This window comes from Struthio camelus, chromosome 4 (assembly GCF_040807025.1).
Source record: "Struthio camelus isolate bStrCam1 chromosome 4, bStrCam1.hap1, whole genome shotgun sequence".
NCBI lineage: Eukaryota > Metazoa > Chordata > Aves > Struthioniformes > Struthionidae > Struthio > Struthio camelus.
The window spans coordinates 61,875,747-61,897,588 of record NC_090945.1 but is presented as its reverse complement, the minus strand read 5'-3'; the positions used below and the strand labels follow the sequence as shown (position 1 = coordinate 61,897,588).

At 36.7% G+C, this 21,842-nt stretch overlaps 1 protein-coding gene across 21 annotated transcripts in view; it reads left to right on the top strand.

Moving 5' to 3' along the window:
• Positions 1 to 21,842, top strand: part of KLHL5 (kelch like family member 5) — a 62,680-nt gene that overhangs the window by 37,555 nt on the left and 3,283 nt on the right. For 18 of the 21 annotated variants that reach the window (XM_068943157.1, XM_068943156.1, XM_068943152.1 and 15 more), the window contains 7 exons: positions 276 to 472; positions 8,169 to 8,381; positions 12,394 to 12,580; positions 13,138 to 13,362; positions 13,681 to 13,843; positions 16,212 to 16,424; positions 18,817 to 18,988. In XM_068943157.1, the coding sequence (XP_068799258.1) occupies positions 276 to 472; positions 8,169 to 8,381; positions 12,394 to 12,580; positions 13,138 to 13,362; positions 13,681 to 13,843; positions 16,212 to 16,424; positions 18,817 to 18,988 (1,370 nt within the window). The other 3 variants (XM_068943145.1, XM_009673378.2, XM_068943146.1) reach the window with 3 other exon arrangements.

The following is a 21,842-nucleotide window of genomic DNA, read 5'->3' as shown; positions in this document are numbered from 1 at the left end:
TTACCTGAGGCAACCTGGTGGGATATAGCTTCTTTAATTACCTGAATATTTCAGATGTATTAAGACAGATAAAAAAGGAATTTTATTAAGATTCCATTTTCTTGCATCATTATAGATACTAATTGTGAAAAGCTGGTTATCTATTGCTGGGGGTGATGTTTGCTGAGCCTCGTGTTCTGTCATATAATCTGTGTATCTGTTGTGTATGAGTTTTGGGGAGTCTGACAAATGATGAAAGTAAAATGTGTGGGTTTTTTTATTTTTATTCTTGCTAGGTCGCCTTGAATTAAAAGAAGATAACATTGAGTGCCTGTTGTCTACAGCTTGCCTTCTTCAGCTCTCTCAGGTTGTAGAAGCATGCTGTAAGTTCCTAATGAAGCAGCTTCACCCATCCAACTGCCTTGGAATCCGATCTTTTGCTGATGCACAGGGTTGCACTGACTTGCACAAGGTGGCTCACAATTACACTATGGTATGTTCTTATTTTAAGCATCATCTACCTTTTTTAGTAAGGAAAATACAGAATGTCAGCCTGAATAAAATGCTAGTTTTTCCCCCTCAGATAAACCATGACCATTTTCCAAGCAGGAACACATGTGTGTTCCCATGCTGAGAAGTGACAAAATAACTATAAAGTTGCTGGTTTAGAGTAGGAAGAAAGTAGGCAGGCATTAATAGTTTCTTGTAACCGTAATGGGATTGTGACATGCGTTCAATAAAATCATTTAAAAGCTAGTTCTTATTTCTGTCAGTTGAGAACTACAAACTCAACAGCACGCAAGCTGCTATCATCTAGTCCAAAATAAGACTTTACAAAATAAAAACTGTACTGTTTCATTCAGTAAGGAACTGCAGAAATCAGGGTCTAAGTTGCACGTGGGGTGTGAATGTGGATATTCGTCACTATAAATTCTGCTTTATCCTTAATTTGCTAGTGATGGCATGTCAGCAAGGCATCAAAGAATATGATCTTGGGCTATCCGATGTGGGGCTAAATACAAATTTGCCAGAGATATTTTTGTCTTTATTTAGAGAAAGAGTGATCTACCAACTTATATAAATTTCAGCTTTTTAATAGGCATCCTTTTTTTTCTTAATCTAAAATATTCTTATTTTCCTTCTCAAAAATATGCTTTAGTAGTGTCAGCAGAAGAAAGCAGGATAAGTATCTCTAAGGCAAGTCATCTTCTCTTTGCAGAATTTTGTGAGGTATTTTTCTCTCTCCTTGATGACGTTTTCACCTGCCTGCTTGAGCTCTTGGGACCTGAACTAGGGCATGTAGATATGGCATAAGAGAATAGGAATTAAGATAGTGCTTAATTTCCTTGCATGGCATGGCATTGGCTTAGATCCAAGAAGTGTAGCTTTTTTTAATCTTCTAATTACAATTAGAAATCCATGGATTGTCTTCTTACCTTCTGAATGTTTGCTGATTTGGAAACTGCTCATTTTTTATTTCTTCTTGGCTTAAAATAACTTAGTTTAGTAGGAAAACAGTTTAAAATAGCTCTTTTTTTATGTGATATAGTGTCCTTTCTCAATGAGAGATCTCTGATCTATTTGAGGTTATATACTTGCTGAAATTTACTAAAACACTCCATAAATAGTGTTCAGATTATAATTCCCATGTTTCTATTCTTGACCTTCATTATTGTTGAATCATAGATGAGGAGACTGCAATTAGAAATAGTCAAATGAAACAGTAAAGATAAATGTATTTTATAGCTTTGAGGAATGTTAAAATTAATGTTGAGAGGCACTATGTAATGCAAAAGAGTATGCAAAAAGAGAACCTCCCTCCTTTGACCAGCCCGTTGCTCTTTCTCAGAATGAGCATATGTCCTGGTCTGTGCTATTGTCATGTCCATTGTAAGCTTTATTAGTGGAATGGAAAGATCAGAGTAGTAGCAAATGCTAGACTAGTGCATCTTAAAAAATAAGCGTTAGAGATTTTATAGACTTACCGTTTTGACCTACAACTCCTGACTTTTTGAGGGGTAAAGTGGCTGTGAACTTTCTAAAAGCCATCCTTTTAGGACAACCCATCTGTCTTTCATTCAGACCACAGGAAAATAGTTGTATGCCTTTTGACCGTTGTTTACTTCAATGGCAAAATTGTTGCTTTTAAGGCTTTAACGTGAATGAAATTTCAATTAGCTGGATTTTAAAAGCCATTTTTAAAGCTGATTTGTTGTGCTAGGTGGATTCTTCCCAAGGCCTCCTTTAATATTGTTTAGTTCCAACAGAGACATAAAATTGAATGTGAGTAATGATGAGTAATAGAAGCAGTTTCTTTAGTTTGAGACAAATGTTGCTATGGAAACTGCATAGAAATATATAGTCCAATTGAATCTTCAGTTAAAGTAAATCCCCAAGTAATTTCATTTATTTAACAGCTATTTGAAAGTAAAAAGTGTTCAACAGTAAATGTTAGCCACTTGATATTTTTTCCATTAAAAAAGAACAGGAACATTAGGGTTAGGCACACGTGTAGTATCTGTAAATTCTGTTTGTGAAAGTGTGTCTCTTTTATAAGCTGCAAATAATGAGGGATTATAGTCAGTGTAGTGCATACTTTAGATTTTTTCCATGTAATTTTGCATCCCTTAAAGCACTGGAAATTGAAGGCAATGAAAAATATAAAATATTTATGTTTTAATTTATATATGTTTTCTATGACTGTTTCTTTTCCTCTGACAAAAAATCAGTTTGCCATACAACTGGTTTTCTGCAATTAAAACAACTTCTTGGTTTTAAAGATTTATTGGACACCTGGAATACTTTGATAGGCACCTTATCTGCTTTTTACATCAAGACTAGTAATTCAGATGAAATGAGCATTTGGTTAAAATAAAAGACTAATCAGTGAGTTATCCCAGTAAGCCCACCTCTGTTGTTAGACTTGCTCTGAATAATGTTCATTAGAGTCATTGGAAAGCATTGGCGTGGTTTTAATCACACAATGCAATGTGATTAAAAACAGAAATGCAATAGTATGAATTTGAACACTGTACCACTTCATAGTAAAGATATACATGTATGTTTTAGTAAAAGAACTTAAATGTTACCTTACTTCATTGTTTATTCTGTTGATAGTTGATAAGCTGTTTATTCAGAAGAGAAAAATTTTCAAGGTTATCAAAACAGATCATTTTTTGACACTGCAAACAAAGCTTGAAAAATTCTCAGGATGCATTAAGTGAAACATGAAATAATAAGAGGTGAACAATTGTGGATGTAATGCTGTATAAAGACTTACTACGTACTTGATTTTTACAGATCAAGGATGTAAAATACAGTTCATAGAATCATGAGATGTATCAGAGTAAAGAGATTTTTTTTATACCAAAGTTATCCTGTTTGCTGTTTTGCTGGGGTCGTAACTATCAATTTTAAGTATTTTTCGTAGGCTAGCCAGTAGTGTGTGTGTTCACGTTAATTCATAAAGCCTTTCCACATGTAGTGCCTTCTTTGCATTTTTCCTGCCCTCTAACATATTGCCTACTGAGGAGCTTCAGTTGTCTTCACATCAGAAGAAACATCTACTTTGTTGTCTAGTTTGTTTGAGAACAACTGGTAGTCTACCTTGAATGAAAAGATTTAGCTTCCCTTCCACAAAGAAAAAAATAAACTAAAGAAAAGTTTATATTTTCAGATAAGGAAAAGTTAGCCTGTGCTATTTTCAGAACTTGAAATATCGGTAGTGGGTAGGGAGGTATTCTTAAGTAAGCATGAGCAGCTTTTTCAGTAGCTGGATTTTAACTTTGTTACTTAGAACACTCCCCCCTGTGCCCCCCCCCCAAAAAAAAAAAAAAAAGTTACTAAACTTCCTAAGCAGGAAGTTTAGGAAGCAGACTTCCTAAATACAAAATACGAAAATATGGTAGTGCCTGAGTCAGTCTCTAAGTAGACCGCTTTATAATCTTTGTTTCTCAGAGCTTTTCTTGCCTTAAAGCAGAGTGAAAAGTCATGCTGGTTTTCATCAGAAGTCTTCAGAAGTATGTGAGCAATAATCAGAACGTTACAAGATTCAGATAAAGTTGATTTTGTAGTTTTCAGGGTTTCTCAGCACAAGCAATGGCTATTAGTAAGAAGAAAGACTTGAAGAGGCCAATCACAGAATCTAGGAATTTTGCAGAACAGCCGACAGGTGTGGGACACAGACTTGATTTCTCTTGTAGAGCAGGAGTGGAGCAGCAAAAATCATGATCATGTGGCGTTTACAATTTGGGAGGATGAAGTGAAGAGGTATAATATGCCTTTTTTTCTCCCAGCTGCCAGGATAGTTTGTTCAGGGGACAAGAGGGGGGCCCAGGAAAGAGGGGAGAAATGTCAGTATTTTTCATCCACAAAGGACCAGATCCAAAGATTGCATTAATGTGTAAAACAAGGACTTTATATTCCTGCACCTGAAATTGCACTCCAAAATATTGTGGTCACTGGTGCTCTGACTTTGAAAGTACTCATTCACTTTTTTTCACCTTTGAAAAATCTCAAGGTACTTCTGGCTTTCAAGGTCCGTGGGTACAGTTCTGTCTAGCACAAAAGGTGTAAGTAGGTGTAACTGTCTAGGTGTAACTAAAGAGGTTTCTGGATGCTGCCTAAGCTGTTTTGGAATCTAGAAGCCGTGCAGAGGGGAGTCAAGCTGCAGTAGGTGTACTCTGTACAAACCTAGGGCACAGAAAGAGCTTTGGGTTGGTTCATCACTAAGAACAGCAGTCAAAGCTGATTTAAAGGGAAGTGGCTGCTGTCTTATGTTCATCTGATTGTAATAGTTTCCTAGACGCTTAGATACTTCAGCTCTAAGATCTACTTAGCAAATTTATGCCTAAGTTGGCCAACTGACCGCAGCAGCCAATAGATGACAAAATTATGTTCCCTATTTGTTCTCCTTCAGATCCCATGAGTCATGCATCTTTTGCTGTTCAGTTGCCCAGGATCAGAGTTTAGACAGAGCTCTGTAGTTAGAGCTTCCTGTTGGATTTCTGTGTACAGTTCTTCTCAGCTTGTGGTTTTTGATTACACTCAGATTCAAATCTTTTTGGCATTAGGATGCCTTACTGTCTAACTGGATTCCACTTTGGGAAATAAAAGCCATGATCCTTTTTTTCAGGTGGTGCTTATCTTTTATGGGATCCTAATATTTTTTTTTTTGCCCTGTACCAAGGCCAGGATAGAACTCTGGCTAAGAATATCGGCATTATTCACTCTGCAGCTGCTGGGAGGGTGGATCTGAGCTTATGATTTGAGTGAGAGATGCCACTATGGATAGCTTTAGTTAGTGCATAAATCTCAGGCCACTCATTTGATGAAATTTCCAAGCTCTTTGAGGAGCTAATATTGGGGGAGGGAAACTTCTTGGGTTTTTTGTTTTTGTTTTTAACTTTCAAGACCAGAAAACAGGGGACTGAAAGTGCAGACCGTTTGTTCTCTGAAATATCCTGTTCTTCCACAGAGAGTTCCCATAAGAAGAAGAAAAGCAAAGGCTAATGAGGAGGTTAAGAATGCTAGGAGATACACTGGCTCCTCCTTGTTGTCTTCAGAATCCCTGTCTGTAGAGGAAGAGGAACTGTCAGATTCTGATCATAAAAAATCCCAGACATAGGCCTTTGTGGCTGTATTCCCAATGGAATGCTTTGATACTGTGCTCAAAAGGAGTCTCTGCTCTAAAAATAGAATTGGGAGCAAGAGGAAGTTAAATTTGTTCCTATCGGAAAGCAATTGTCTGGAAATAACAAGAAGGAGAATCAGGCTTTTTGCATACAACAGCTGTTGAAGAAATTAAATCCAGTTGGAAAAAACCTTTCTGAAGAAGATTCCTGAATGACTCATGCAAGATCAGCTCATCATTGCCTTCAGAGACAAAGAAAACTTTCCAGGTGCTTTCCCCTTCCTCTCCCTGCGATCTGGATAGAAAATATGGAAGGTTTAAGGTAGTAAGTGTTGGCTTTTCTCTTTGTCAGTGCTCACTGCCTGTTTATTCAGCAAAACTAAAAGCACAGCTCTAGCTTGCAAATGCTCTAGGACAGAGACTCAGCCAAAAAGAACAGTGAAAACAACCCAGTGGAATCTGAATTTCTGTTGACTGCACGTTTGAGCCCTGGAAATAATTTTGATTGGTTTTCAACTTCAGTTTTATTCCCAAGCGTTTAATAACAGTGTTAAAAAAAGGCATTTGTGGTGCTGCTGAAATTGGTATGATCCTTTCACTGTGTTTGCTCATTGTCTGAACTTCCATTTTGTAATACAGAGAGATAAACAAATTAAAGAGGAAAAGACAGTTCTGTTTCCCTTCTAATCTGTTACAGCTTTCACTTGGAAAGACTACTTCTGTAGCCAATTGGATCCCTTTCTTAGGAAAGCTTTTCAGACGTTAAACACAAACAGAATTCCCAAAGGAAAATTGTAGGAGTACGCAGTTATGTCTGTAGATAACACTTTCAGTTGTTTCCCCGTTTTTAACTCCAGAGTTCTCTGGAGTGTAGTCACTTTGATCTTTCCCCTTAGACATCTTGTAGCCACGCTATATATGTTACCTCTCATGTAAGATGGACTGTTTTACTCCTTGTTAGTTTTTTCCTCTTTGCTCAGCATTCTTTAGTTTTTTAGTGTTTTTGGAATACTAGGTATCTAGCTTTGAATGAGATGATTAGACTAAGTAAGAAAAAGGAAGAGGTATTATCTGTTTGCTTTGTTGTCATAGTGTCCTTTGCATATGCCATGTCAGACTCTGCTGTATGTTTTTGTTGCTGCTTTGTACTCTGAATTTGTACCTGTTTTGCAGTGCAGGTCCTGCTTCTTGTTTTCATTGGTGGTGTTTTTATTTTAGCTTGAAATCCTTCCCCCTCCCCCCCATATGTAGCTGCTTCCAATTCCAGTTTTTTCATTAACGTGCAATTCTTTCTTTTGATTTTTATTAAGCAAAATACTGAATAAGGCTAATTTTAAAGCCAGTTGATCTAGTTCAGTTAGACCTCATCTGTGGATCTAATGCCCTTCACCCTCCAGCTGTTTTGGAGGTATGTGTGGTCGAAGAGCAAAATCAGCATTCAGTTTTTTGGCTGTTTAGCAACCAACAGTATGTTTACTATACTGAATGTAATACTAGTTTATTACCATGAAGTTACCTTAAGCCTGGAGTATGAGGTGACTGATTTCTGAGCTCCCAAAGTGTAAGAACATGTTGTGATTCATAGATTGCTTTTAGTTTTCTTTACTTTGCTGCCTTTTAAAGGTGTGTGGGGAAAGAGGTTAGACATGATCTCACCCTTTTCTGATATATTCAAAAAAAAATTCAGGTTTCTCACTGTAAGCTCATAGTGCTTATCATGTTTCTACATCCTTTTCTGCTACTTTTGCCTCACTTCATGAGAATCCTTACAGAATATTCTGCAAGTCCTCGTATTCTGAAGTAGCGTGATATAAATGTCAGAAATGTTATGTGTTGTGACTTTGCTGACTTTGAAGTAAGGATTTGTTGCTGGAAATGACAGAATGAAAAGTAGAAGATGGAATCCTATCAAAATAACTATTGTTAATAAAGCAAAGAGTGTACAGTATTGTGGATTCTTTGTATCTTTTGCTCCCCTGTCAGTTTATGAGATCAGCTGTATAAAACGTACAAAATAGTAAAATAAACTTAAAAGAACGTATTGAATGTCAAAAATAAAAATTTTAGTGTTGTTTATTTCCTCTGGAAACTTAAATCACTGTAGTTTAATCTAGTAAACTATTACAGATATGCTCAGTAGCTGTTGTAGTATGATATGCTCTTTGCTTGGCAGAGCATCTTACATTGTTTGTTTGTGCTTGATGTAGAATATATAGAATGCAATTTTTTTTAAAACCGTAATTTGGAAAGACTTTCTTCCAGTTGCAGTGCCTGCATGAGCAGCCCCCACAACCCACTGTTCATGCAATTCCATGCGCTTCCCCTCCCCCAGTTTTTCAGCACATCTCTCTGTGAGGCCATGTGGTAAACAGAGTTGGGGAAACGATTGGGATTAAAAATAACTCCGTATAGATTTTTCTCTCCTAGGTCAGTTTACTGGCACAACTGAGAGGTGGTATGAAGGAGGGACAAGTGGGGAAGATGTATTAGGGGTTTCATAAGAGACTGTCTTCAAATTATGTCATCATCTGTATTAAATATACTTTTCCTTTTTCAGGAAAATTTCATGGAAGTAATTAGAAACCAGGAGTTCCTATTATTACCAGCCACTGAAATTGCAAAGCTTTTAGCAAGTGATGATATGAATATTCCTAATGAAGAAACTATACTGAATGCACTACTTACATGGGTTCGACATGATTTGGAACAGAGAAGGAAAGAGCTCAGTAAACTCCTGGCTTACATTAGACTGCCTCTGCTTGCTCCGCAGGTACATTGTTCTACTCCTTTCTAGTTTATAGCGTGGTTATCGTGGGCATGCCTGCTGTATCTATGTACTGGCAGTGACCAATCACAAAAACTTCCGGATTCTAGAAGATCTGAGATCAGTTGGGACAGAAGAACGGGCGGAGCTGCTAGGAAAAAATGGTTTCCATTGCCTAAAAAATGCTTATCAAGGATATGTTTATCACCAGAAGATGTATCCTTTTTAAATTTCTCCTTTATGGAATTTGCACAGTTTATTTTGAACGTTAAATTTCCTTCATCTAGTTTACAGCAGTCTTTCAGATTTAGAAATAGTTTGAATAAATTGAGTGATTTTTTTTTTTCTTCCATGGTCCTTGGTAAGTCATCTTCAGGTACTTTTTGAACTTCATGATCAGTAGTTTTTCTCCTTCCTGGACATTTCCACATGTTGTTGAGGAAGACTTGAGCTCAATTTGTGTTTGAATAATAGTTGTGAATGACAGTTTTCCCAGTCTTGCGGGAATGGCTGTTCTTACTAGTGTCATGTGTAACATTGTGTTTGTTTTCTGATAGCATGCACGTAAACTAAGTTAGATGTCCTTATGCTAGCTTTTCTTGCTGGACCTTCATTAGTAATATTTAACGCATATAAAGTCAAAGGACTTTGAGTTGCAGTTTTCAGTTTGTAAAGAATTACTTCTATTATTCTTACTATTCTATTCTTACTTCTGTTATTCTTACTGTTACTTCTGTTATTATTTGATGAGGCCAATCTCTTCTCCGTGGTGCCCAGCAACAGGACGAGAGGCAATGGGCATAAACTGAACCACAGGAAGTTCCACCTAAACCTGAGAAAAAGCTTCTTTCCTGTGAGGGTGACAGAGCATTGGAACAGGTTGCCCGGAGAGGTAGTGGAGTCTCCTTCGCTGGAGATATTCAAAACCCGTGTGGATGTGATCCTGGGCAATATGCTCTAGGTGACCCTGCTTGGGCAGGGAGGTTGGACTAGATGATCTCCAGAGGTCCCTTGCAACCTAAACCATTCTGTGATTCTGTGAGAAAAATAGGCTTTTTATCAAACCTGAATAATAAGTAGACTTCACTAAAACCAAAACTGGAGTTTCCTACATTCATAGTGATAAGTGATATATGCAGCATTCTATGCATTGCCTTTAATCTGGTATCCTCTTACTGACTAGAAAAATTCACTAGCAAGCATTTTAATTTTAGTATTTATATACTGACTGTAATTGAAACATTTTAGAAAGTGGAAGAACAGAATTTGTCCAAGAAATATGTAACGAGATTAAATTAGCCCATGCAATAACTGATTAGGAAAATACCGGAATGAAACAGAAAAGCAGTTTCGTATTTATTTTAATTTTCCATATCTTCTCCAAATATGTGCTTACATTTCTAGTTTCATATTTTCCTTCTGTCCTTTTATTACTTTCTTGAACAAATGAAAGTGTTAAAGCTGTGATTTCAGTAATGCACCAGTTAGTAATGAAGTCCCTAAACAATCTTAACGTGTTTTCAGAGTTAGGTTTTCCTTCATGACCACATGGTGTTGGGCAATGTGACAGCAAGCATAGTATAATGAAAAGGTTTCCAATTTTAAGGTGAAGGGTCAAAGCTATTTGAAAGAAATGAAGTTAGAAAATTGAACAACTTGCTGAAATCAATGATGTTGAAAGGAGAGATGTAAGGAATATTGTATTCCTACACTTCAAAGAACAACTTTGGGAAATACTGTGAAACTAGTGCTGGGAGGCAAAATATTTGTAAAGAATCATTGGTTTTATCAGTTTTATTTTTATGCCTGTCTTTGCACATAGCATTTTGTTTTTTATCTAATAATAATTCATCTCTTTTTGTTAATGCAAGAAGTGTCCTAAACATCTGGAAGACTCTTGTTGTTACAAAAGCTTAAGATGAATATTTGTCAGCTTCTTAATCTGTAAGATGGCAAATATTTCATCTCTGATAAATAAATGAAAAGGATGGTTAAGGAATTTCTAAGTTACAAGATAGATTCAGCTTCCTTTTAGTCAGAAACTTGTAGTACTTATGTCTGCCTTTGCTTTTGGTCTTCATCAGATTTCCAATGACTATAATTTAATGCTAACTCATCATTTGGAACTGCTCACTTAAAAATGTTTTTAGTACAAGGTGCTACATAAATAATGAAACCTGAAAAATGAGAATTCATTTAAAGAACTTGGAATTGGATTAATTAAGTGAAGAAGATTCAGACTGAGACCCTGTGCTATCAGGAAACTTCTGTACAGACTGAGAGGGGGGATTGGAAAAAAGATAGATTGTGTCTTGATATACAAAACTCATACAAACACACATAATGTTGCTTCAGAATCTTAGTCCCCTAAATATTAAATAAGAGTTTTCGGGAAGAAAAATATATTGGAAGTCTGAATTGAACATGTTTTTTGTAAGCTTCAATTTTCAGTGCATGCTCCTGAAATTTTGTATCCTGAATGTGTAGAAGTCCTTCCTGTGGTACAGATTCTTCTTAACCCCCCCCCCCCCCCCCCCCCCCCAGAACATGGCAGTTATGACAAAGTCCAGTTTAGGACAGTGGTAATTCACTGATTCTTAAAGCTATATGTAAGTTTATGGCATTGCATGCTGATAGTTCAAACATTGTTTTTAGTTTACTGTTTTATAATCATGAAGTGGCACTGTGAATTGATAAAAGGAGTAAGTGGTGCTTTGTGTCAAGAGAAGAACTAATGGGAAGTACTGAAAGCAATGAATGAAAATTAACTTCCTACTGGTAATGTACGTGAAAATATTTTAGTTTGGTGGTTTAAAAAGAATCAAAACATCAGTCAGAAATGCTGAAAAAGCCAGGCTCAGTTTCCTTCGACGTCTTTACTGAGGGACTTTGGAAGTCTTTTGGAGTTCTCTATGCATCTGTTAATTCTGTTTTCTGGCATAGGTTCTATTGATTTGCCAGATACAGAGACTTCAGGCTTAGCAGTCTGTAATTATCTGCATCTCCACTGGAACCAGGCATGTTACGTTTGCCACCTTCTAGACCTACGGCAGTTTTAAGCCAGGACTGTGCGCACCATACTGGTGCAGCTATTTCATCATAAGTTTCTTCAGTACTCCTGATGCTTAATCTCACAGCATTTTTGTACCTGTTATCAGTTGGCAGCCAGTATTCACAACGTGCTTGAATTTTGTGATGGCAAGTATGAGGCATTTGCCTCTTTCTTATTGTTCTCTTAACTGCCACAGTCCCATTCTGGGACATTCCAGGCCTTACTTGCTTTTTCCTCTGTTACTTAGGCCATACTAAATGTCTTGGAGCTCAAAAAAACCCCAGACATCCAGTCTTTCTAATAATTACAGTTGGGGCACTTAACCTAGTGTTTCTTCTGTAATCTGGCAAATCTGGGATACAAAAGCCTCCAGCATCTTTTCATTTAAAAATGTTAATAGTGATCTTTATTCAGCTTGTATTTTACTTAAGTCAGTTTTAAATTTTAACACTTGTTCAAATTTGCTAGCATTCATGATCTTAAAATATGTCACAAAGGTATGTAATAATTGAGATCATGCTGTGGGTCAGTGACAGAGTCAAGAGTAGAATCTATATTGAAATTTGCAGTCTGTTCCTGAAGTGTCTTTTATAGACCTCTGGATTAGGGTGTTTCTGGAATCAACCAGATTAAACTGAGTTGTGTACCTGGAGCTGGGTTCCATTTGAACATCCTTGCAATGGCACTGGAACCTTAGGAGATTTTATTTTCTTCCTTTGGTCTCCCCTCCCGCCTCCCTTTTTTTATGTAATGGTCTAGCTTAAAATGTGTTTTGTTCATTTTATTACTGGCTTGTCTTTATACTTTTCTTATTAGATGGCTTTTTTGAAATATATATGTATATATTTTTTAAATTAGACAATATACATTTCTGGATAAAATACTTCCTTGGGGTTTTGTTTTCATCCTTCATGTGGTTCATAGCAGTTCAGCTTCTACAGTTTTCTTTTCTTTTCTTTTCCACAGTTTCTGGCAGATATGGAAAATAACGCACTCTTTAGGGATGACATTGAATGTCAGAAACTCATTATGGAAGCAATGAAGTACCATCTGTTGCCAGAGAGACGACCTATGTTACAAAGTCCTCGCACCAAACCTAGAAAATCTACCGTGGGAGTGTTGTTTGCAGTTGGAGGAATGGATGCAACGAAAGGTATTGGTTTATATATTGATTAGTTAATGCATTTTTTGTTTTTAAGAAATGTTTGATAAATATTAGTCTAGCATGTCAGTTATAAAATTCAAAGATTCTACAGCATCGAGCATGAAACTTCATAAATGTACACTGACTTTATTAGGTTAAAAATAGGTAGGATTGATAATATTGGAAGCTTGTGTTACTGATTTTGAAATTAAGGGAATATCTGATTTCTGAAGTATCGAGTCAAATGAAAACTAATCTTTTTTTGTGTGAACAGGAAGTAATATGAAAAAGGAAAAAAACAGAAAATGCACAAAGGTGGCATGCGCACGTATAAAAACAAAAGTATGCTTTTTGATAATTGCTAAAGGGTTGTGTCAGAGCTACTCACGTATTTTTTGTAGACGCTTCCATAATGTAAATGTAATGGTAGTCAGAAGGAATTTGGTATTCACATACATAGAATTAAGAATATGCTGAAGGGTCTTGTGGCATCAGAATGTTGCTGAAATAAAAACTGTCCCACTAATTCAGAGCAAACTTTTTTAATAACTTGCGTATGTTATCAGGAGCTACAAGCATTGAAAAGTATGAACTTCGTACCAACATGTGGACCCCTGTTGCAAACATGAATGGACGAAGATTACAGTTTGGAGTTGCAGTGTTAGAAGATAAATTATATGTTGTTGGTGGCAGAGATGGACTGAAAACACTGAATACTGTGGAGTGTTACAACCCTAGAACTAAAACTTGGAGTGTAATGCCACCTATGTCCACACACCGTCATGGTCTTGGTATGTACAGTTCTGTAAAGGATAAATGCTTATTTTAAAAGGTTTTCAGATTGATTTTAAAAAAATAATTAAATTTTAGGGGAAAGATTAACTTTGTTTTAATGCTGACCTGTAGAACTTTTTTTTTTTTTTGGACTCTTTCCTTTTTCCCCCTTCAAACTGTAACCAGTATTGACTGCTAAAAGGAAACTTGTGGTTTATTTGGTTTGATTTTTGTGTGTGTGCGCGTGCACGCGGGTGTGTGCTGGGCTGTCGCGAGGAAAATGAGATTTTTTTCCCCTTATCCAGACGTTTTTCATAATTTTATTTATTTATTAGGAGTAGCTGTATTGGAAGGTCCCATGTATGCTGTAGGAGGACACGATGGTTGGAGCTATCTGAATACAGTAGAAAGATGGGATCCACAGGCTCGTCAGTGGAACTTTGTAGCTAGCATGTCAACTCCAAGGAGCACTGTTGGGGTAGCAATATTAAATGGAAAGTATGTGAAGGCAACTTCCATTTTCTTTTTCATTATTTTAATGTAATTAGAGAAACATCCTGAATGACTGTATTTCTCTTGACAGATATATGTTAACAGCCATAGTCTCTTTTGATAGAAGAGATCCCGTACTGGGCCAAGCAGGCCTCCCCACAGCATCATAGTCCACCTTAGTATCACCTATGAGAAATTATCTCTTCAGAAAGTTACTGAAGACATTAAACAGTATCAGCCCCAGCATCAACCTGGGAGGAGCGCTGCTGGTAACCACCTGTCAGCTGGACTTTGTACTGCTGATCAGTCTTTTGAGACCAGCAGTCCCATCTAGTTTTCCACCATCCTTGTAGTTTGCTTATCTAAACTATTAGTATTATTGTAGCTGTGGCAGAATATTTACACCATCTGACTGCAAGAATCTAACTAGGGTTATGGCAGCCTAACCTAATCGAAATACTGACTATCATGATCTTGACCCCAAGTTTCCACTTGCTACTTCATGTATTCTCTGTGGCAGTTGCGAAACCTCCCTTGAGCTGTTTGGGTATTGTAAGCTGGCAAAAAGCTTTGGGGTGGTTTTTGTTTGGTTTGTTTTTTTGTTTTTTTGTTTTTTAAATGCTTCTACAGAGGGTCCTGTGAGATCTGGAGCAAGTGCAGTGAGAGTGCTGACTTGGGTGAAGAACGTGAACAACCAGCAAGCAGAGTGGCTTTGGCTGCTGTGGAACTGCAGTCTCAGATGCCTAAGTTAGGTCCTACATATATTATTATAGGTAGTATTCAGTAGAGAGTCCCAGGTGTGATTTAAATCACCAGAATTACAGCCTCATGTTTCTCTATTATCATAGAAGATAGCCTGGACTCAATATAGGCAGCAATACTAGATGCTTATAGCTAAAAAGCCTGAGTACTTCCCTGAAAGTGCATGCAAAGTTACTGCATTGCAGCTGTAGGACTAGCAACTTCTGCACTTTTTTAGTAATAGTATGTCTGTTACTTGGTATCTTTCAGATGATTTGCTCAAAATCTCCATATACAGAGATGAATATATTCTGCTCCACATCCTGAATGACAAACCACTGCATAAGTGATCGAAATTCTGTCATGTTTTAGGGGGCTGAGGGATTCATTTAAATGCTGTATTATAAAGGATTGATTTTTTTTTTATTTGTTTTCTTAGTCATAAACTTTCTGGAACTGCAGCAAAATTTTTCAAGATACTTCAGTACATTCTTTACCTTAAACAAATTGTGTTCTTAAACATGGTACTTCCATAAAAGTGTAATGGTCTTTTTTTTTTTTTTTTAAGAAGGTATTAAAATTATTAGTGAGAGCTACTAGATCAATCATATTTACAACAGGTTTGCGTTCAAGTTTAGTCACTACATTTAAAAACCGGAAAAACAGTATTTCCCGAACTGAGGACGTTTTGAATAGTGCTTCGTAGTAACTGTTGCCAGATATTCACACCGTCATCGTATACAGTGTCTAATATGTATTTGATTATTTAACTATACTACAATCTGCCTCAGGTTCTGAAGGGAATTCATTAGTGATATTTCAAGTCATCTCTCAAACTAGATTTGACTTCTGATGCGTTGCTTTCTTTTTAAAGTGTGTTCTGCCTTCTTGCCTTTCAAAATAAGCGCTAGGCATGCAGTATTTCTGCTTCTAAGTTTACATTGCTCATAAACATCAAAAGAAGTGCCCAGAATTGATCAAGTTCACTTATCTGATTATTTTTAATGATTCTCAGGTGATGCAATGCTGCTAACTCTAGTCTTCCTTCTATCCTTATTTCACAAAAAATTGAAATTCTTTGTTATTACAAAATGCCAGAAACCTTTGTATGTTAGAACCGAGCAAACTAGGCCACCTAGTGGATGTGAGGGGAATTATCGAGAGTTACCATTTATAAAACTGAAGCTCAGGTCCATAAAAATGGTTACCTAAATTGACAAAGGGCAGAATTTTTACATGCATAAATCCATTATTGAATTTTTCCCTTTGACCCCACTGGATATGGGCCTTTGATTGTCAAGTCCCTTAGCGAAGAATTTCAAAATTACCTATGTGGACAAGTTGGAACATAAATACTATTATAATTAACTTTCTGTAAATTATCCCTGTTCTGTGTTAATTGTGACAATAGGAAAGACTGGAGCAAAATCTTACATTTTGTCTGAGATTTAGGAACAGAAAATGCTATCGAAAGTTGAAATTCTGCTTCCAAATTTCTCTTTTTATGGGAGTTCTTCATACATGACTTAACTTGTGTCCCGTACAAAAACATGTTGCTGTGTGTTTTTTCACAATAATGTTTCAGTAGACAAGCAATATTTGTGATATTAATACTTTTTTTTAAACTTTGTAGACTTTATGCAGTTGGTGGTCGAGATGGAAGTTCTTGTCTTAAGTCAGTAGAATGTTTTGATCCTCATACCAACAAATGGACCCTCTGTGCTCAAATGTCAAAAAGAAGAGGTGGTGTAGGTGTAACTACTTGGAATGGGTTCTTGTATGCAATAGGTGGACATGATGCCCCAGCATCAAACCTAACATCCAGGCTCTCAGACTGCGTAGAAAGGTAATATCCTGATGAAGAAGGATCCTGCTAGTAATTCGAATAATGCTAGCATGTAGAGTGATTTACAGAAAGAGCTGTTAAGTAGGAAATCCATTAAAACAGCCATATTATTTTTAGTGTGAGGAGAGTAAACCTATATATAAAAACATACTGTATAGTCATAATATGATTCATAATGTTGCCAGAACAAACCAATTGAAAAGAAAATTCTTTCTAATGCACTTCATCTGCAAAAATCATTTTTTTCCTCAAAATCTCATGGAATAAATGCTAATTAATTGAGAAGAACGTAGAACTGAAGGTCTGTACAAATGGAACAAAAGTTCTTTCACAAGTTTCATTATCAGTGCATATTGTAACTTTTAACTGAGTTAATGATTGAAGTTTGTGGACCCTTAAATATCATATCCTTTCCTGTATGCCCTGATGACACTGGGAAGCTCGCATTTAATTTAATTATTCTGAAATTGGTATGTATTCATATAAAGTTACTCTGGAGTGATTGCATTACAAATGACAATGACAGAATCACATGTGAACCATAAAACAAGTAAAAATGTCAGTAAATATTTCATAATGCATCTCTCTAATTCTTTGTCATCATTTCAAGTATTTCTGAAATATACTTTAATTCTCCTTCCCCGACTCTCTACCCACCCACCTCACCCCACCCCCAAAAGAAGATGGAATTCCCCACTTGTTTTCTTTCCTGTTATCTCCCAACACCTACCAGTGATTCTTTGTTACCAGCCTCTTCTTTTACTAAATCTTTTTAGGCTGGAAAATCTGATTTGCCCTCTAGCAAAAAAAAAAAAAAAAAAAAAGGAAAAAAAAAAAAAGAAAAAGAGGTGTACTTTTCAAACTTTCAATGTCCTAATAGACCCCAAAACATATAATATGGCCCATAGCACTTAAAATGTGGAAGGTGCAGTAACAAGACCCCGGAAGTGTTTCCAGTTAGGAAGCTATATCTCAGCTGATAATAAATTTTCAGAGGAATACAGACAATCACTAGCGCAAGAGAAAGCAATAGGAAAAGTCCATATATTTTTCTGCCTCCGTATTTTCTGAAACACAATTATGCATTACATGAATTTAATAAATAGGAATTATCTTGCAGTGCATTATGTCTTCCCTCTGTGCAGTGAGGTGAAGATGTAGAATCTTCAACTTCATAGAAACAGTTCGTTTTAAAAAAAAAAAAAAGAAAGAAAAGAAAAAAGCAGTTTCATAAAGCCATGTGATGCTTCTTCATATTTGTTTACCACTATATTTTACAATGAAACAGTTGCTTTTTCCAGAGAAATACCACTGTATTGGTTTATGGATTAATTGTAAAATAACTCAAATTGAAAAAAAAAAAAAAATCAGTATGTAGCTTATGAATTGCCCTCTTTCACTACATTATACTCCTATTTGCAGTATGTGCTTCAGGCAGTATTTTTATGTTAGAACTATGTTTGCACAGAACATACATTTCCGTAGTACTTTTAATGGAGAGCTGAAGCCAAAATTGCTAGAGCTTTTTGCATCCATGTATTTCATGCAAAGAAATTAAGAGCTATATTCTCCAAAGTTGTTTTCACAAATATGATTTTTGGATGATCTCTTAGTCAAAGAAATATTTTCTTTGTATAGTTCTTCAGAGCCCTGTGACTCCATCAGTTTTGCTATAATCTGTTATGTTAACACTGTTTCTTTTGATCAGGTTAAAATAAGTTCCTTAACCCAAGAACAGCATGAACTGTCCCATTTAATTCTTAGTTTGACTTAGAAATAATGTTAATACATTCTAGAATCACATTTTTTTCATTAAACCATCTATCTTCTACTGTCCTGATAATTAGGATGATAGGAAATTACAATTCAAGAAGTGCTATAAATTGTCTTAAGAATTTTGCCTTTCCCCCAGAATTTTCTCAAACTTAAACTGGATGTTTTGGGGGGGGCCTTTTTTGGAAAATGATAATCTTCTCTTATAAGTGAATCTCTTTAGTACCACACTCCAGCAGCCTATACTTTAACATTTAATAGTTATCTCTTAAAGAAAGCAAGCACTTGCCCCAGCTGTAGTCTAGCAGCAGAACAATGTCTGGAGTGGTATGTTTAACCATGCAGTAAGAAATGTAGTAAGAGCATGTGCATGTGGATGAATATATTACTGTATGGAAAGCAGCACAAAGTAAATATGTAGCTAGTACTGACTGTGTTACTAGATGATTAAATAAACAGTTTCAAAGAGAATATTTGGGAAAAAATCCTTTCCAATTAACATCCAAAGCCTGTGCGCTTCTAATAGTACCTGTTGTCTACTACCTTGAAAAAGTCAATTCCAGTACTTTTTCCGTTGAATTTTGGCATCAGTTTGAGTATAATAAAAATTATCTTTTAGGTATGATCCAAAAACAGATATGTGGACTGCTGTGGCCTCTATGAGCATTAGCAGAGATGCAGTGGGAGTATGTCTTCTTGGTGACAAGTTGTATGCTGTTGGAGGATATGATGGACAAACATACCTTAATACAGTGGAGTCCTATGATCCCCAGACCAATGAGTGGACACAGGTACAGTTTCTGATCAAACCATACGCTGTTACTCATTTCGCTGTTATTTCAAGTGTGCCTCTCTGTACAAAGAAAACAAATATTCCTACTCTAAGAAGCACTTTCCTATTAGACTGTTGTTAATCTTTTTCTTTTTTTTTCTTTACACGCTTCTCTAGGTTTAATTTAATCTACCATCTCAAGATGATTCACCTTCAGTAGACAGTTTTTAAATCCTAATAAACTGCCGTTGTTTCTTTGACAATAGTATAACAGTTTGACATTTTGTGTACGTACTGTTTACAGAATGTATAGATATGTTTCCCAAATTACCATAGAGTTCTATTTACATGACTTCCTATTCTGAAGATAAGTGGAGATTAGTTTTAGCTCCAGTGTGTGTCTCGGCAAGTTTATCTATTTCTTCAAGATTTTTGGTCACTTTTTAACAAAAATCCCCTCCTGACATGCTATGAATAGTGTGTCCAACTTTCAGGAAGTCTTTTCATCTAGCTAAAAAATAATCTTCAACTTATGATCAGAAATCATTATTATCTATTAACTTCATTACTTTTACATTTTTGTAGCTCCAGTAATGTGCCTGTCTGTGAGAGCAGCTCATGTAAGCACAGCCTGGGCAGGCTGTCCTTTGGTATCTATTGTCATTGGAGATACTATAAAGTACCTGAGACATCCACAGGAGGGTGGCAGATACAACACAGGATCTGTGGGAGACCTAGGCCCTTTTGCAGTGGCAGCTGCAGGCCAGGTTGAATGTCCTAGGTCAGCTAGAACTAGATGACCTAGCATTAGACACAAGTATTAAGACAACTGAATTCTGACCTTTTGAATCTGCTATCCTAATAACAGCCCAAAATTGCTCATTCAAAACGAGTAAGTTTGCTTCCTGAACTGCCCTCTATCAAAATCTTTGTAACAGAAAACTGAGCTCTTCATTTCCTCCCACTTCATACTGCTGCAGTATCTTAAAAGCATGGTAAGGCATCCAGAAGGGCTCAGCAGAGCTCGGGGCCTTCAGTGGGAGCGCTGATAGTGATAATCCATAATGTTACTTGCCCTGCTAAAAGAAGAAAGATGTGTAGCAGTGCGCTTCACCATTTTACTTCTAAAGGAACCTCACGTGCTGTATACGTGGGGACCACCTGTAACCTTGGATCTTTAGCCTTGACTCTTTGTGTTTCACTGAATCACCTGATCCCTGTACATAGGCCAGTTTTGGACCCTTACTAAAAGGATTTGGAAGTGTCTGTGTACCTGCCTTTCACTTGTTAACTGAGCAAGCTGCCACCACTCCATCCACACAGAACTCAAGAGAGGACAGTGGAATTTTAGGGCAGAAATTTTAGAAACTGCTGCCTTCTCAAGTCAGGAGAATCTCAGTGGAAAAGGGTGTGATCAGAAGTAACTTGTGTTACAATGGAAGAATGGAGTCTGGGGAAACTGATTCTGATTTTAAGAACTCTAAGCAGGATTTTATCAAATATTCAGGTAAAAATGCTGATATTAATATTCTTAATTTAGGTACTCGAGCAGAAGATTTGTTAAGAGTTTCGAACCTGATACATTCATACTTCAACAGCCTTGGCAGATCTTCCTATTAGAATTGTCTTGGCTTCACATTAGGTCAAGACCAGTGTGAGATTTCAGAGTTCTGCTCTTCAGCTTCTCTGTCCCAACAATGGTCTTCACAAAGATTCTGGCTCCAGTTTGATGCTTCTAAGAAGCCAAGTGATAATGATTTTTCCATAGTTGAATGATTGACCCTTAAAAAGCAATCTGCTTTAATGGGAGTTGTATTCTGTCAGCCTCCCCTCTAAACATTCTAGTTTTGTTTGTTTTCAGCGTAAGTATGTGAAAATAGTACACTATTTCCAGTCGCTGCTTGGAACTAAAAGACTTGGAACTGGGCTTAATAGCAACCGGAGTCTTTCTGTGATAGGACTGCTATAATCCCCAGTAAATCTCACAACAGGCTTGGAGTGTTGTCCTGCTATCACAGTAAGGCTACTCTTAGTTTTCTTGTGTCATAAGAAACACAAGAAAACTAAGCTTAGAAAGCTAAGCTGCTTTTCTTGTGCAGCTTGTTACCTCCTAGAATAAATGAAGACTTAGAACGTGAAGTTTGGCAAACGCAAGTTTGAGTGGTCAGTATTCCTGCTGATTATTGAATGCACGTGGCACTGTCTATCCCAAATTGTGATTCCATCTGTTGGTGGCAGATCCCAAACAATATCTTAGATTTTTCCACTTCATCCAGGAAATCTGACTTCTCTGCTGGGAAGCTCATTTTGCTAGTCTGAGACTTCAAGTGTTAAGGCCTGTGCGTGCAATTTGCAGAAAATACGCGAAGATTCAGAGAGAGTTTAGATATGTTTGTACGCTTCTACCATGTGTTACATGTCAGTACATGTAGATCAGTGATACCACTGTAATGTTCTATACCAAAACCGAGCATTTTGTGAGGTATTTTCAATGATTTAAAGTAGTCAGGCTGGACTGAATACTCTACGCTATTAGACTTATTTGTTAGCAGTTTACCTTATGGTGGTATTAAGAGTTCTAAAAGACAGACTTAATCATCTTAAAATTTCGGGAGACTGGATCGTAAATGTGGGGTTTGCAACAAGGTTTTGGCAACAGTTACAGATGACTGAGGCCATCCTGAGATTAACTTCTTTTCCTTAGCAATGACCTAGTAATGTCCACAGTTCTGCCCCAGAACTGCTTTGTTCCCAGGGTTGAATTGCCTATGTAGCTAGTCCATATTGATATGTTGATATGTTTCCTTCATTTCTGCTCTTTCTCAGGGTGGTGCTCAAGGTTAGCCAAGTAAAATACTGCTGACGATTTTCTG